The sequence below is a fragment of the Aquila chrysaetos genome, chromosome 11, assembly GCF_900496995.4.
Source record: "Aquila chrysaetos chrysaetos chromosome 11, bAquChr1.4, whole genome shotgun sequence".
NCBI lineage: Eukaryota > Metazoa > Chordata > Aves > Accipitriformes > Accipitridae > Aquila > Aquila chrysaetos.
Genome location: NC_044014.1, coordinates 27,091,522 through 27,107,692, shown reverse-complemented (window position 1 = coordinate 27,107,692; position 16,171 = coordinate 27,091,522). Strand labels below are relative to the sequence as shown.

Here is a 16,171-nt window from a genome sequence, read left to right as displayed (position 1 = left end):
GCTGAACAACCTCAACTCTCTCAGCCTGTCCTCATAGAGGAGGTGCTCCAGCCCCCTGATCACCTTCACGGCCCTCCTCTGGACCTGCTCGAGCAGGTCCATGTCTTTCTTATGTTGGGGGTCCCAGAGCTGAAGGCAGTACTCCAGGTGGGGTCTCCCAACAGTGGAGTAGAGGGACAGAATCACTTCCCTCGACCTGCTGGCCACGCTTCTTTTGATGCAGCCCAGGATGCAGTTGGCTTTCTGGGCTGCGAGTGCACATTGCTGGCTCACCTCCAGCTTTTCATCAACCAACACCCCTAAGTCCTTCTCCACAGGGCTGCTCTCAATCCACTCATTGTGCAGCCTGTATTTGTGCTTGGGATTGCCCCGACCCATGTGCAGGACCTTGCACTTGGCGTTGTTGAACTTCATGAGGTTCACATGGGCCCACCTCTCAAGCCTGTCAAGGTCCCTCTGGATGGCATCCCTTCCCTCCAGTGTGTTGACTGCACCACACAGCTTGGTGTCATCAGAAAACTTACAGAGGGTGCACTCATTTGATACGATATGAGTTGTACTCGTATCAGAAAAATTCTTTGCTGGTTTGATATGTGTTGTTATATTTATTTTCTGAACTGGATAACTATTTTCTTTAGCATAGGATATCAGGAGCCAAAACACAGATGATAATGGAAGACTGGGATTTTCTTCAACTGCAGTGTGCCCTGTACATTAATAGTGAGCTCTCAGGAATTCCTCTCAACATGGCACCTAAAAAATGGACCAGAGGTTTTGTTCAGAGACTTAAGGGAAAGCAAGGTTTGTCTAGAAAGTTGTTTTTAACTATTTTTTTTTTTTTTTAATTAAACCACAAATACTTGCTCTTCTAAAGCATATATCTGCTACTATTGTGTTGCACTTCAGTGATGTACTGTGAAAGATGTTCTAATGTGCTGTCTTAACAGATAACGTTTTGAAAACAATTTTTTATAAATGTTTTCACTTGCTTATTTTGTTAGGTCGGTTTCGAGGCAATCTGTCTGGAAAGCGAGTGGATTTCTCTGGCAGAACAGTCATTTCACCTGATCCAAATTTAAGAATAGATGAAGTAGCAGTGCCTATTCATGTTGCTAAAATACTAACTTTTCCTGAAAAGGTACGTAGTGTAGAACGAAAACTTTTTCTATGCTTTTTTTTTTTTTTTTTTTCCACCAGACCTCAGTGTTGTACACCTTTATAACCTTGCTATAAAAGGGAGTGAATGTATTGCTTTATGTTCAAAATATCATTCAGTGGTGCTTCGTTGCTCAGTTTTGTTGAAAATCATTCAGTTTTGTTGCTGCTGGTAAACCAAGGCTGTAGTAGCAGATATATGCAAGTCCTTTGTCCTGGTTTCGGTTGGGATAGAGTTAATTTTCTTTCTAGTAGCTGGTGTAGTGTTATGTTTTGGATTCAGTATGAGAAGAATGTTGATAACACACTGATCTTTTCAGTTGTTGCTAAGTAGTGTTTAGACTAAGTCAAGGATTTTTCAGCTTCTCATGCCCAGCCAGCAAGAGGACTGGAGGGGCACAAGAAGTTAGGAGGGGACACAGCCAGGGTAGCTGACCCCAACTAGCCAAAGGGATATTCCATTCCATGCGACATCATGCCCAGTATAGAAACTGGGGGTAGTTGGCCTGGGGAGGGATTGCTGCTCAGGAACTAATTGGGCATTGGTCAGCGTGTGGTGAGCAATTGCATTATGCATCACTTGTTTTGTATATTCCAATTCTTCTATTACTCTTATTGTAATTTTATTATTATTTTCCTTTCTGTTCTGTTAAGCTGTTCTTACCTCAGCCCTTGAGTTTTACTTTTTTTCCCCCTGATTCTCTCCCCTGTCCCACTGGGGGGGGCGGCGAAGTGAGCGAGCAGCTGCGTGGTGCTTAGTTGCTGGCTGGGGTTAAACCACGACATACTGTGAAGGCATATGGTGTAAGGAGTGACTTATCAAGAGAGAAGAGTTTTGCTTGATATTTTTTTAACTCATACATAGCTTCATATGTTTGCTGGTGTATCTGTCTAAGGAGTGGTTGGGTATTTTTATTTCTGAATTTACTTCCCAGATTTTTAATTTAATTTCAAACTGATGTTCTGCTCTAAGATTGGCTTACATTTTTCTCCTCTATTCCCTCCTGCCTGTTCCCTTCAGCAGCTGGAGGCTGTGAGGGGGTTTGTCAGTTGAGCCTAAAATTTGAAAACACAAAAGCCACCAGCAAAAACAAGAAGTCCTGAAACATGTTTCATTTGTTTCTGATTGAAGTGTTTATGCAACAGGTGAACAAAGCAAATATTAATTTTATGAGGAAACTTGTCCGTAATGGTCCTGATGTTCATCCTGGAGCCAACTTCATACAACAAAGGCACACACAGATGAAAAGGTATCATGCTTATCTGTAATGATTCACTCTTTATTTCTCCCCATCAACTTGTTCTTACTGCTGTGTGGAAACAGTTAGATATACAGGGATTAAAATTTATTTTTAGAATCTTTCATAAAGGGCAGTAACAAAAAAATGGTCATTATCTCCTGAGGTTTAGTCTACAATTTCTTTTTAGATAATTTGTTGGATTTAAACTTAAGTGTACATACTAATGATAGTGAACTGTAGCTAGATTTTTGTTTTATGACTGAGTCTCTTTTATTTGAAATAGGTGGTGTAGTACAGAGATAAATGAAAACAGGCAGCTTTGTTAATAGCAGCAGGACTGATGTTTAATGATGCAGTCCGCACCAGTTTTGTCTTCTATTTATTGTAATACAAATACTCCAACATTTAATGGAAGAACTTGCATTATAAACAGAATTTATTTTCAGTTGTGTGAACATGTTTCTGACTTTGTTTCTTCTGACTTTATTTGTTACGTGGTACTATAAGATTTTTGAAATATGGAAACCGAGAAAAGATGGCCCAGGAGTTGAAGTTTGGTGATATCGTGGAGCGACATCTTATAGATGGTGACATAGTCCTGTTCAACCGTCAACCCTCTCTTCATAAACTGAGCATCATGGCTCACATTGTAAGTGTACACACAGCCTAACATACAGGTAGTGCATCCCTGAATATTAGGTGGTTTACCTTTACTGATGTTTATCTCTTACATGCCCAAAAATAAACAGCTTTTGAAACACTGCATGGAGATGAGCATGAATACAGTGCAGTTGTGCTTTTGCATGGGAATTGATGTGTAACGGGGCAGTATGCTGTCTGGACAATTCTGTTAATAGCCATAATTGACCTCAGTATCTGTTCTTGCGTAAGCATTTAATTTTTGTAGAGTTGATGTGATCTCTACAAAGCATGTTGTGTTCTGTGCTTTGTATAAATTCTTCATAGTGGAAGTCATTAGCTACATTTGTATAACATAACCTGAGTACAATTTCTGTCAGTTCCTGGTTGAGTTAAATCCTATAATCAGAAGTTTTGACTCTTGTCTGCAATAAAAAGAAAAGATAAAGCCTACAAGGAAGCACTCAGGCATAGCTTTTCATCTTTTAGCATGCTTGACTGCGTGTGCATCACTTTTTTTTCTTTTTTTTTTTTTTTTTTTCAGGCTAGAGTAAAACCTCATAGGACATTCAGATTTAATGAATGTGTCTGTACACCATACAATGCAGACTTTGATGGAGATGAGATGAACCTTCACCTTCCTCAGACAGAAGAAGCAAAAGCAGAAGCACTTGTTTTAATGGGGGTAGGTAGATAATGTTGGGGTTGGGATTTTGCTAGTGACAGGTGGGCTGAACCCTGTATTTCCTAACTTGCATGTGAAATCTGAAATATTATCAAGATTCCTGGGTATGGATAATGTGCGACTGTGAAGCTGCCTGAAAACTCTGCAAAAGGGAATTTAGAATAAATTAGGACTGTTATGCAATGGAAGTCTAATAGACTTATATTTAGCATCTGAGGAAAACTCAATGGTTTTAAGTAAGTAGATGTCATTAGTATGTTTCTGCCTGACTGTCCTTAGTGATTGCTACCAAAATAGGGTGGCTCTGTTACCAAACAGATACATACTTTGCTTCCTGGTCTGACAGCCCAGCAATTGCAGATGGTCAGACCAACTGGAAATGAGACGGCGATAGTGTGCTTGTACTGCAGAAGGCAGTTTATCAGAGAAGGCAGGAGACAGTAGGCTCTTAAGGCAGGGAAAAAAGAGGGAAGGGAAGGTAGATAAAGAGGGTTCTGATGGTTGCAGGCATTGATCTGTGGTGTGAAAGTAGAATCAGTAGCATCAATCTGAGTATTTTCCAGTACATCACTCCTTTAGGGTGACTGAATGCCACTGCTACTTCTTATGTACCAACACAGCTGTTGGCTGCAGCGTGTATTGGCTTGTGGAACTGATTTGCGAGCTTAAAAAGAACCCTTCCCCCCTGCCGCCCCAGTGTGTGATTTAGGTTTGTGTGGGCCTGTGAACAGTTCAGGCAAAACTGTGCTGCATAGGTGGGGGTGATTAACTGGAGCAGTGGTCTGCGTAAGACATAAGAAGATGGGGCTAGTGGAAGTGGCTAGCTTGATTATTACATATCAGTAGGGTCACACAACTTGAAGTATTTCACTAGCTCCCTGTAGTGAGCATAACCTCGTTTGTCCATTCTCAGGTTCTCAAAGCTAGGTTGTCTTCCCTTCCCTGTCCTGTTCGAACAGTAACCTACCAAACACATCAAGCTGATTGCAGCTTCTGCTTTGGAAACAGAATATGTAATTTTCAATAATTATTCTCAGTTTATTCCTTAACTGGCAATAGACTTGCATGGACTGTAGTGAACTGAAACATCTAGTTTGTTTTTTCAAACTCTTTGAAGAAAGCTGTACTTTGATTTAGAATAAGCTTTTACCATTTTTGCTAAAATAACTGCCTTAAATGGTGAGTTTCCTTCTGAGTAACAAATGGAGTATCAGTGTCTTCAAATGTGTAATTTTTTTTGTTTCTTGTATCATATAGACTAAAGCAAACTTGGTAACACCAAGAAATGGAGAACCTCTTATCGCTGCTATTCAAGATTTCCTCACAGGTGTGTATATAAGCTTATTTTATTGCTGTGCAATTTGACAGTTGTTCCTTCAGAATCACTTCCCACTTTTCCAGAATTTTTCTGTATGAATTAAAAAATTTCTCCTTTCACAAGTCAAACTGACATTATGAAAGTAAGGCCATTGTTAGTCTGAAATATAATGATGTCCTCAGAATCTCTTCTGATACTGTCTACCTTTGTAGCTGCAATTACTATTACCTCTGCCTATGTTTTGCAGTGTTTCTCTGACAGAGAAAATGAATGTTTGGGTTCTTTGTATATGTTAGGTAGACAACGTGAACTGCTTATGATTATTGTAGAGGAGTTGAATTCATTGGTCAAAGATTAGTTTTAACCTGCAGTAAGTAGCTTCAAGTTTCCTTAGTTCTTTGGGAAATGTCCAATGAATATAAGGAAGGTGTACAAAAATTAATGCCAAAGCCTTATTTTAACCTGTGAGATAGAGTCTGAGAGAGAGAATAGATTATAGAAATGCACTGGTTGTAATTTTTAGAAATTTGAGTATGGAGCAACTAAAAAAAAAATTCTGGGAAGGATTTACAACTGAAGCTGTCTGAACTACTGTCATTTTGCATAGTAAGTAGGTAACTAGTATTAGAATGAAATCATTGATACTGAATATACAATAGCTTTTAAACTTAATCTCATTTTAGTCTGTCATGTTAATAATTTTTTACATTCTAGGTGCCTATCTTCTTACATTAAAAGATACCTTTTTTGATCGAGCCAAAGCCTGTCAAATTATTGCTTCTATCCTGGTTGGCAAGGATGAAAAGATTAAAGTTCGTCTTCCACCTCCAGCAATTCTGAAGGTGTGTCAAACTCTTTTTTTTTTTTTTTTTTTTTTAATGTTGACCCATGGTGATGTTCTCAGCAGAGACAGTTCTTGTTTTCTCTGACATTAGTTTTGTATGAGATTTTGTATTTGTAAAGTGTAAAGTGCAAGGATCAGAATTCAGGGTCAAAGCTATGCAGGAGTTTTTTGATGGTTCCTGATGCTGAACAGAATCGACCTTGCATGGTGCTGTCCAGATGCAGGGTTCCTTCAGGGTTCGAACATAGCTTTGCTATTATCCTGCTACTCTGAGACAGACCACTTGGCTGTTAGTGGTCGGTAGAAGATAGGTCGTTCTTGGTAACCTCACTGTTACTAGCTGTGCAGACTAATATGGGGCTAAGTGAAGACACTATGTTACTCCTTGGGTGTCCTCAAGTAGTGTCCTGAAATGCTCAACAGTTCTGGATTTCAGTATCCCAAATTTAGGAGATATTAAACCTGGGAAATAGTATGCTTTAGTTGTTAACCTGGCAATGTGTTAAAGAGGATGAGTGCTATGTGATATTTTTGTTGGTTGGTTGGTTGGTTTTTTGTTTGGTTTTTTGTTTGTTACATCATGTACACAAAATACTTATTACAAAAGACAGAGTATTTGTGTATTTGTCATAAACTTTGAAGAGAGCTGTAGTATCATTTATTAGATTAGGGTCTGTTAAGCCTTCATTCACATACATTTATGGGTGCCTGTATTTGATTAATTTTGTACTTGAGGCAAACAGTATTGTTTGGAGAGAGTTTGGTACACTTTTAAATTCGTTAAATACTTACTAAGTATTGGTGTATACCTTTTTTTTTAATATCTTTTATTTAATTTCAAAATAATAAGTGTAATATTAGGGAAATTCAGAAAGTGAAATTGAAACACCAATGAATAATACTAATATAAAACAAGTTCAGAGAATTTATGGGCAGTATCTAATATGAATTTTGTAATTTTTGCTAATAGCCAAGAGCAGTGATTCTTTGACTGCTTCTGTCACTCCAGATGAATAATTTTGGTGGTAGCTGTGACAGTTATTTACATTTAACTACAGCTGAGGGAAGTACATAATTATATGAATGTTTAACCTCCTAAAAATTTAAACCAAAGGCACTATATAAAGAAGGATTTATAAATATTGCAACCTCTTTGAGAAATGAAATGACAGCAGTGGCATCTTTTTTTTTTTTCTTTCATTTTCTAATCAGAAAGGGAAACATGACAGTAAGAGGGAGCAATAGAAGATGTTTCTCTAAATGCATGCACCTACTATTATGTAAAGGATAACCATTCAGCAGTCAGTGTTTTTCTGTTTATAAAAGTGCATAATACTTCCAAATTCAAAGGAATGCTACTATGCACTTCTACAAGTATGGTTCTACAAGTATAGAAAGGTTCTGTATAGAAAACAATTTTACAATTAAATTCTTGCTTGCTGTTTTACTGTAGTTGTAGCATAAACTCTGTAATCCTAATTCTTGTCCTTTTGTTTCTCTAAGCCTGTAACACTCTGGACCGGAAAACAGGTTTTCAGCCTCATTCTCAAACCCAGTGATGACTGTCCTGTAAAAGCCAACCTACGAACCAAGGGCAAGCAGTATTGTGGCAAAGGGGAAGACCTGTGTTACAATGATTCTTGTGAGTGACGCTTCTACAGCTGTGTTTTGGAAGTCTTCAGAGAAACTGTAGCTATTGTTTTGTTCAGTTTGTTGCTGTTGAGCTCACTGTAGGAGTTAAAGCAGTACTTCACATAAGTATTCCTGAAATGAAAAACAAAACTATGGAGTTTTTCTCAAAAGTAGAAGTTGTGCTGAACACCAAAGAAAAGACTTGGGTGTTTTCTTGTAATAAAATTTCTTTTGTATGATGCTAGGCTTGTTGTGATACTAACATAGTATTTGAAGGTGAGAGAGAGAGAAAAGCAAAGAAACTTAGGAAGTGGTTGTGCAGAGGGCAAATGGAAAAATTTAGTATCTTAAGTGGGGGTAGTGATACAGGGATTAGAAGTTAAACAGTGAAAGGAGTTAGGATACGTAGGGAAGATAGGAATCCCTAGGATATTAAACCATCTGTGTCCTTCGAGTTAGGGAGGTCAGAGTGGTGGATGGAATGCAAAGCATCAGGATTGAAAAGGCTGTAGGAGATGAGCAAGGCTTTGCTTGCTATTAATTTAACATTCATGTGGTAACAGCTGGAAAAGAACTTGAGCAGGCAGGATTAGCTTGGTTCCTTGCTGCTCAGAGGTGTGATTTAAGGAACCTAGTGAGGAACCATTGATTTCCAGTAATTCTGTCGTGCAATGCTGATGTGAGAAAGAATTTACCAGCTGGGACTTAAATCCACTCTACACCAGCCTCTGAGCAATTTCTTTAGAAGATAGGACCACTCCATGGTTGTGAAGTTGGTTATAAACACGGCGGCACAATTTTTTTTCAGCCTCTAAGGAATGTGGGGTGAAACGCAACAAAGCAATCTTGTTCACACTCGTGTGAACATAGGCCATCTTCTTTGCTCCGCAGTCTTTTCATTTTAGGAAGTATGGGAAGATTTTCCATTTTCTGAGTTCAACAGTAGCAGATGATGTGGAAAACTTTTGGATTTCATTGGTGGCTCTGTTCAGTTCTCTGAAAAAACGTAATTTCTGAAGGAACACTAATCTCTTCAGAAAGTTCTTTGCAAATTCTTCAAAGTCTCAAGAAATCCTGGTATCATATTTTGATTGTATATAATAAGTGTTAGAGCAGTGACCTCTGGTTCAAGAAGATGATTACCTAAATTCACATTGAAAATTCGAAGCATAGAGTACAGTGTGCAAACATCTACAGTGTTCTGCATGAAATGATTTAAATTGGATCCATCTAGATGTGCCAGTTCTTCTTTGAAAGATGCATAATGAAGTTAAGGATGAACATATATTATACTGGTCTCATAGAAAATATGTCTAAAGTTCATGTACAGAAGATACTTTTTAACTGGTTAAAGGCTAAAGCTTGTAAGGAAGATTCAGTGCCTGAAATGGAAGGTTCCTGATGAAGCAAGAGGAAGTAATCTAAAAGAGGTAGTGTGCACAGGCCTACAGGCAAGATGGATGTCGTTATGATATGCACGTAATTAGAGGCGTCCGAGTCCGGTGTGTCTTTTAAATTTAAGCTGTGCCTCCAGAGGTGATTTCAGTTGAACTGAATATCAGAATCTTTGAATGAGAACTGTAACTTCACTTCTGAAATTTTGTTGATCTACTTTATAAATAAATAAATAACATTGGTTTAATATGCATGATTGAGGACTTTTATTTCTGGACAGGTAAGATTGATTGAAGTCTTCTTTCTGATTAATGAAGCTAAATTTGTATTTAGATTTTTAACAAAAAGGATTATTCACAATGTTTCTCACAAGTCTTAAATTGGATACAGTTTCCTTTCTAAGGGGGGAGGGAAATAAATTTTAACTTAAGTTAGTAAGGTCAGCTTGTAGGCTGTTCCCCTTGCATACTTACTCATGCAGTTCTACAGATACATTAAATGTCTGTCTTTGGGTTTTGTTCTTTTCATGAACAGAGCTTTTATTTATAAGCCTACTCCATAACTGATTACTAGAGTTTAGGTAATGTTTTAGAAAAACCAATGAATTCTTTTTGCCTTTTTATTTCTAGATGTCACAATTCAAAACAGTGAGTTAATGAGTGGCAGTATGGACAAAGGAACTTTAGGTTCAGGATCCAAGAACAACATCTTCTACATCTTGCTGAGAGACTGGGGACAGGTAGAAGCTGCGGATGCCATGTCACGACTAGCCAGACTTGCTCCCGTCTATCTTTGTAAGTACATTTCCTTGTAAAATAGTATCTTAAAGCAGAAATACAGAGCAATCAAGCAAGATTTTTGCTTCAAATATGATGTACTGTATTTAAAAAAATAAGCTAGTTGTGAAGCTGACAGAAACTGTGAAACAACTGATTGTGCTTATGAAGTGCTTATGATGGTCATGTGATGGGAGGAAAAAATAAAGTTCCTGATGATAATATTTCCTGGTTTTAATTTGTTTTCTCTATATGAGATTGCGCTATCAATATAATCTTTTTGTTTTCCTTTTTTTTTTTTTTTTTTTTTTTTTTTTAAACAATAGCTAATCGTGGCTTTTCAATTGGAATTGGAGATGTAACCCCGGGGCAGGGCCTGCTAAAAGCGAAGTATGAGCTCCTGAATGCTGGCTATAAGAAATGTGATGAGTATATTGAAGCTCTGAACACTGGCAAGCTACAGCAGCAGCCTGGTTGTACTGCAGAAGAGACACTAGAGGTAAAATTTTTAATTTAAATTGCTATGTAGTTGGAGTAGAGACTTCATGAATATATTAATGTAAATTGTGAATTTCTAAGTTGTCCTCTGAAACCTAAAAATACAAGCAAATAGGGTCCCTAGGTATGCAACTTTAGCTGAGTCCATCTAGGCTTAACATTTAGATGCTTGTATGCATCTAAAAATATTAGCTAAATACTAAACAACTGAGATGCTCTCTCCCTCCCTCCTGGCTGGATTTATTGTGGTGACATACAAGAGAATAAAATTATGTAGTTAATTGGAACAGAGTTAATTACATTTATCAATATTTGCTAAGTTAATAAAGAACAGTAACAGTAAAGACCCTAATACAAGAAGCAAAACATGCCTTTAGTTATAGATCTGTTTACATGCAAGTGTTTTCTTGCCCCTTATTGGGGAAAAAGTTAAGTGGACTTTAGTTTTGCTGGGTTTTTTCTTTTTTCTGTAGAAATTTCAATGAAGAGCAATGAATGTTGCCCAAAAAAGCTTATGGACAGGGACTTAATGAAGTTAGCTCAAGAATACTCGTTCATTGTCTTTTATGGTTTTATACATTTATCTTCTTGGCTAGTCAATGTCTAATTTTTACCTTTAAAAAAAAAAGTAGAAAGAAAAAAAGAATAAAAACAACAACAAACAACCAGAAAACCCCACCGTATGATGAAGTACTGCCACAGTTGTCCAGTTTGAAGTGGTACTCTGGCTGAAAGAAGTGTCCTGCAGTCTTTTCCACTCTTCCTCTTTTCAGATGCCTCTGTATGTCCTAGAATGTTCTTTTTATACAGTTGTTACGTTCTTAACAATTGGAGATGTCAGCATTGTACTCTCTGAAAGCAGTCCAAAAATACAATTTTTTGTGGTAATCTTTCACATAGTGCAGCAAGACTTAGAGCTTAGTTCAATGCTCAGTTTAGCTTAAGCTGGTGCTGCTGACAAAAGAGGTTGTCATGTCCCTGCCTACCCCTGTCTCATCCCAACAAAGACTTTTTGTGCAGCAAACTGGAAAGTTATGCAAGTTAAAAGTTAAACTTGTTTTATCCAAACCAAAGTCTAGGTTTCTTTATTGTATTTTGAGTTCCCTTTAACTACTGATGGTATTGCTGGCAAGTGATAGGAGTACTATTTGTGTATAGTATTTTTAACAAATGTTGAATCTCTGAAATCTTGGATTTTAGGCCTTAATCCTTAAAGAACTCTCTGTTATCAGAGATCATGCTGGCAGTGCCTGTCTTCGAGAATTGGACAAGAGCAACAGTCCCCTTATCATGGCTCTCTGTGGTTCTAAAGGTAGGGATAGCTAAGCTTTGGCAGTAGATTGCTTGCTCCTTTACTGTTCTCAAAATTACGTGTTCTGTCTTTATAGCTTATTTTATACAGTCAGTTGTGCAAGTATTAAATTCACATCGTATAGATTTGAAGTGACTCCTCTGAGTAAGTACAGGTTGGGTATAGGTAATTAAAATCATGATGTGCTAGTTTTTGTATCTTTAAATTTTTCGTACAAGTTGAAGAAACATCCTATTGGAACCTTAGATGTTCTTAAGACTTGAATTAATTAATCAGTAAGAAGTTTTCAGTTGCATTTCTGACTTCAAGTATGTATATCACATACAAAAATCAGCTGGAAATGATATATTAAGAATTGAACTAATAATTCAGCCATCTTCTCTGCTTTGTTTCTGAAGGACCACCTGTGTAGTAAATATTTGTTTTATACTCAAATTCTTATCTCAGCTTTCCTTTGTTTCCTATGACAATTTGAAGAAATCACTTAAATCTTTGCCTTTATTTATCTGTCTCTAATAAATTGTGGAAAGCCTCAGGGTGATATTTTGTACTTCTAAAGAAATACTGAACTCTAAGGAGGATATATTAAGTGTATAATTGGGGGGGGGGGCATTGTTTGCAAACATGTTCAGCAAATAAAACTTCTGAATTAGTGACTTAATTCTCTGGACTTAATTTGTTCTAGGAATCTTGGTAGACACTGAACCCTTCATAAAAAATGGTGTTAAAATATGTTTACTGCAGAAATTTTGAAGCAAAATATGTAGGTTAGGATCACGGGTTGTATAAAACACCCTGTTTCATATTATGGATTGTAAGGACTGTAGTCAAGTAGTAGTGGCATGAATGTCTATGACCCAAAGAAAAAAAATTTAAAAGGAGTTGTTAGCTATATCACAGACTAACTTAGTTGTCAGTCTCTGCATAAGTGCTGAAATTTACAGGACAGGTAACAGAAAGCTTCTTTAACTGTTGCAATTCTAAATGCATTTTTTACAAATTACAAAGCTAAATAATAGGTCTTCATATAAGTGAAGACAGCTCATCAGAGCAGCACTGATATTCCACATTTGTGAGTGAGATTTTTTTTTTTTCTTTCTTTCTTTTCAGGCTCCTTCATTAATATATCCCAGATGATTGCTTGTGTCGGTCAACAGGCTATTAGTGGATCCCGAGTTCCTGACGGATTTGAGAACAGATCCTTGCCTCACTTTGAGAAGCATTCTAAGGTAATTCTGTATGTTTACAATACACTGTAAAGAAAAGTGAAACAAGTTGCCTTAAACCATTTTGAGAAGGACATGTGATAGGATGTGTTGTCATGACATGGTGAAGGAAAAGGACCACATATGGTACACGTAAAATGTTTTGAATGTGATTTTGTAGTTAATGGTAGTGTTGTGAATTGCCATAGGATGTCTAGTTAGCTTGAATTTTTACAGCTAAGCCTTGCTTAGACCTTTCTAATTTGGTAAAATTAAGGGAAGTCTGATGATAGATTTTTTGGTTCTCTTGAGAGTCCTAAAAATAGTTTGTTAAAGTTTCTCTCTTTGTTCTGTTTCACTGCACTAAGACTTTTCAGGACAACTGCTGGGTGTGTGTTGGTATCTTTAGACAGGTGAAACATGCCAGGTAAACCATTCTGGAGTCTGGTGGGGTTTGTTTGTTTGTTTGTTTTAAATTTTTTCACTAGGATAGATAGATATCATGGGTCACTCTGAACGTTCTGTGTTTGAGTTGTGTTCTGCATGAAGCAATAAGGAGTCTCATGCACTTGTTAATACAATTCAGTGAGATTAGGTTTTTTTTTTTAAACTGCTATCTGAAATCTAATGATTGGTAGAGAATGTTTTAGGTACCAGCCATCAATCTAGTTGGTGTGTTAGGTAACCCAAGTGTCGGATGGTAGCCATGACACTTGAATTTGTCACTAAATGTCCACATTTCAACTTCTGAGTTCTGCAATGTGAAATCTTTTCTTTCCTGCATAAATTAAAGAAGAAAAAATACTTCATGGATTAGATGAGAAGGAAAAAGTTAAATTTTAACTATAGCTTTTTTACTGAACTAGAAAGGACTACCTGTTAAATAACAGCAAAAAGTGAGCTTCTAAGATGAAGCTCTTTGTAGGCTATACATTGTTCTGTGTGATCAGGGAGACAGTTTGGTGTTATTTGACTTAAAGGGATGTCTGCATAAAGTTCATTGGCAAGAACTCTTCTCAGAGGTGCGAGCAAACCATTTGAAAGAATTAGTTATGTACATAGATCCAGTCATATTTTTTCTAGATTCCTTAGTCTTCAGCACTGCAAATACCTTTGTTATACTATTGCAAAATGAACGTTCTTATCACCCTTTCAATTTTTGCAACTTTAAGGGAGGCCAAAGTGTTGGAAGTTGGTGTTTGCAAGGAATGGCTAGAAGCATGACAAGGCTTGCAGGTGGAGAAAGAAAGTCTATTAGATTAGTTTGGAAGAACTAGGCAAGGGTTTTGAAGCCTTTGTTCAGAACTAAAATACAAACATTGAACTTCAAAGCTAAATGCAGCTGAGACGACTGCTCTGTGTTTGTGTATGTATTGGCTAACTATCAGAAAGAATTTAGATGACATACAATGTGTTTTTCTGTAACATGCATACAGAATGTGTGTTGAATTTTAACCTTTTTTTTCCCCGCTCTTCTCTGTAGCTCCCAGCAGCAAAAGGCTTCGTTGCTAATAGCTTTTATTCTGGGTTGACCCCCACTGAATTTTTTTTTCATACAATGGCTGGTCGAGAAGGTCTGGTTGACACAGCTGTAAAGACAGCCGAAACTGGATATATGCAGGTAACTGTCAGTGGAGTAGGATTTTTATCAGCTGTGCAAAAGGAGGATATTTCTTATATGCATGTTGAGGTGAGGGATGGGGGAGAAGTGCATTCATTTTGTATGTGTGTGTTTGTTCTGAATGTAATGGAGAGTAATTTATACTGTGAAATAGATGACTTTGCTCCAGTAGGTGAGGTTTGTAAACCAGACCTCAGGCAATGGTACGGTAACATGCTTGTATTAAGCTGTTTCCTCTTGAATATGGGTGATAAAAGCCCTTGTCCTATGGAATTATTGAGGACTACTTTCTCTGTAGTGTGTGTTCCAAAAACCCATGTGAATGATGGAAGTTTTGTCCATACATTATAATAAAAATTTGAGTTGTGAGTGCTTTTTCAGATACGGTATTTCAACAATGAGAAACAGAAAACACAAATCCTTGGTTTGGGTTATTTAAAAAAGATTATCTGGATGGCAGAAATATGGTTAAAACTCCCTTTCAGTATCTGTCCTCTTTAGGTAACAGGCACCTTGGCTGTATAGACTTGGTCTTCAAGTTCCATAAGATCTTTGGCTTTATCTCCTGTGAAAACAAATGTCTCTCCAACAAAACTTCCTGCTATATGAGCAGTTTTAAGACTTCAGTGAAGTATTTAAGTAGTATTTTAAGTATAGTCCTCTTCCTAGTGTAACAGGCAGGAGAAAAGCCAAGATAACCTGGGGGTAGGGACACATTCAGAGATATGCAAGTAACTCTACAAAGACCGAAATCAATTCCTGTCGGGGTGGGTGACTAATTAGACTATTTGTCTCCCAAAGTAACAGAATAATGTTTGTATGTGTGTGAGTATATACAAACATATGTAAATATAATAAGCAACCTCCAAAATATTTTCACTCATCAACTTTTAGCCTACATGAATAAATTGTAGCACTTGGACTTCGGAATTTAAAAAAAAAAAAAAATCTTAACACTTCTTTCATCTTACCTTTTTCTCCCTCAGTGAAAAAAAATTACCAATTTATATTCTTTAGTGAGCTAATTTACTTTCATGTAACAATGAAGTCCATCTTTCAGGTAAAATCCTTTTTAACCATTAATGCTTCATAGCATACCATCTTTTTGGGGAGACAGAGGAAGGAAGATGGTAGTAAAGGGATTTCCCAACACAATGAATTAATGTAAGAGAAGTACCTAACACTGGTAGAAAAATAGCATCTACTGGCTTTGATGGATGAGCTCTTTGGTTTTTGTCAGTGAAAATAATTGTTGACTGGTTTTGCTTCCATATGCAAAAAGTGTTGTATCCCTTGAGAAATAAACCTGCTTGGAAGAATATGAATGTTCTGTCAAAAAACCCCCGAATTCCTCAGACTATAATAGGTTCTTGCAGCTTAGCGTTAGGTTTCCTATATGATGGAATTTCTAAATGTGGAGAATTGTGTTGTTGCTTTAAATTTTATTAATGTTGGCTTTCATGTTCTGGGGAATGTACAGTAAAGCCCTAGGGATAATGTATGACTTAAAATAGGTTTTCATGCCTGCTAATCACTGTGTCAGACTTATTTCCTCAGTCCAGTTTCTATACTTTTTGTAATTCAAATCAATAGCTATTTTTAAAAAGATCCCATTTACTTTCCTTGTGCTTTTTTTTTTTTCCCCCCCTTCAGAGGCGGCTGGTAAAATCACTTGAAGATCTTTGCTCACAGTATGATTTGACAGTTAGAAGTTCTACTGGTGACATTATACAGTTTATTTATGGAGGAGATGGCTTGGATCCTGCAGCCATGGAAGGGAAGGATGAACCGCTGGAATTCAAGCGAGTTCTAGACAATATCAGAGTAAGGATTACTGAAATCTTTGTTGG

General features: G+C 37.1%; 1 protein-coding gene across 9 annotated transcripts in view; it reads left to right on the top strand.

Moving 5' to 3' along the window:
- POLR3A (RNA polymerase III subunit A) overlaps positions 1-16,171 on the top strand; it is a 40,376-nt gene that overhangs the window by 6,341 nt on the left and 17,864 nt on the right. For 6 of the 9 annotated variants that reach the window (XR_005933505.1, XM_041127142.1, XM_030029777.2 and 3 more), the window contains 14 exons: positions 639-801; positions 1,002-1,138; positions 2,302-2,405; positions 2,904-3,045; positions 3,580-3,720; positions 4,978-5,047; positions 5,753-5,880; positions 7,386-7,524; positions 9,539-9,703; positions 10,012-10,184; positions 11,384-11,495; positions 12,606-12,724; positions 14,184-14,321; positions 15,975-16,145. Coding sequence is in view for 8 of the 9 variants with exons in the window: in XM_041127142.1 (XP_040983076.1) it covers positions 639-801; positions 1,002-1,138; positions 2,302-2,405; positions 2,904-3,045; positions 3,580-3,720; positions 4,978-5,047; positions 5,753-5,880; positions 7,386-7,524; positions 9,539-9,703; positions 10,012-10,184; positions 11,384-11,495; positions 12,606-12,724; positions 14,184-14,321; positions 15,975-16,145 (1,902 nt within the window). In the remaining variant the exon portion in view is untranslated. The remainder of the gene's footprint in view (positions 1-638; positions 802-1,001; positions 1,139-2,301; positions 2,406-2,903; positions 3,046-3,579; positions 3,721-4,977; positions 5,048-5,752; positions 5,881-7,385; positions 7,525-9,538; positions 9,704-10,011; positions 10,185-11,383; positions 11,496-12,605; positions 12,725-14,183; positions 14,322-15,974; positions 16,146-16,171) is intronic. The other 3 variants (XM_041127145.1, XM_030029779.1, XM_041127144.1) reach the window with 1 other exon arrangement.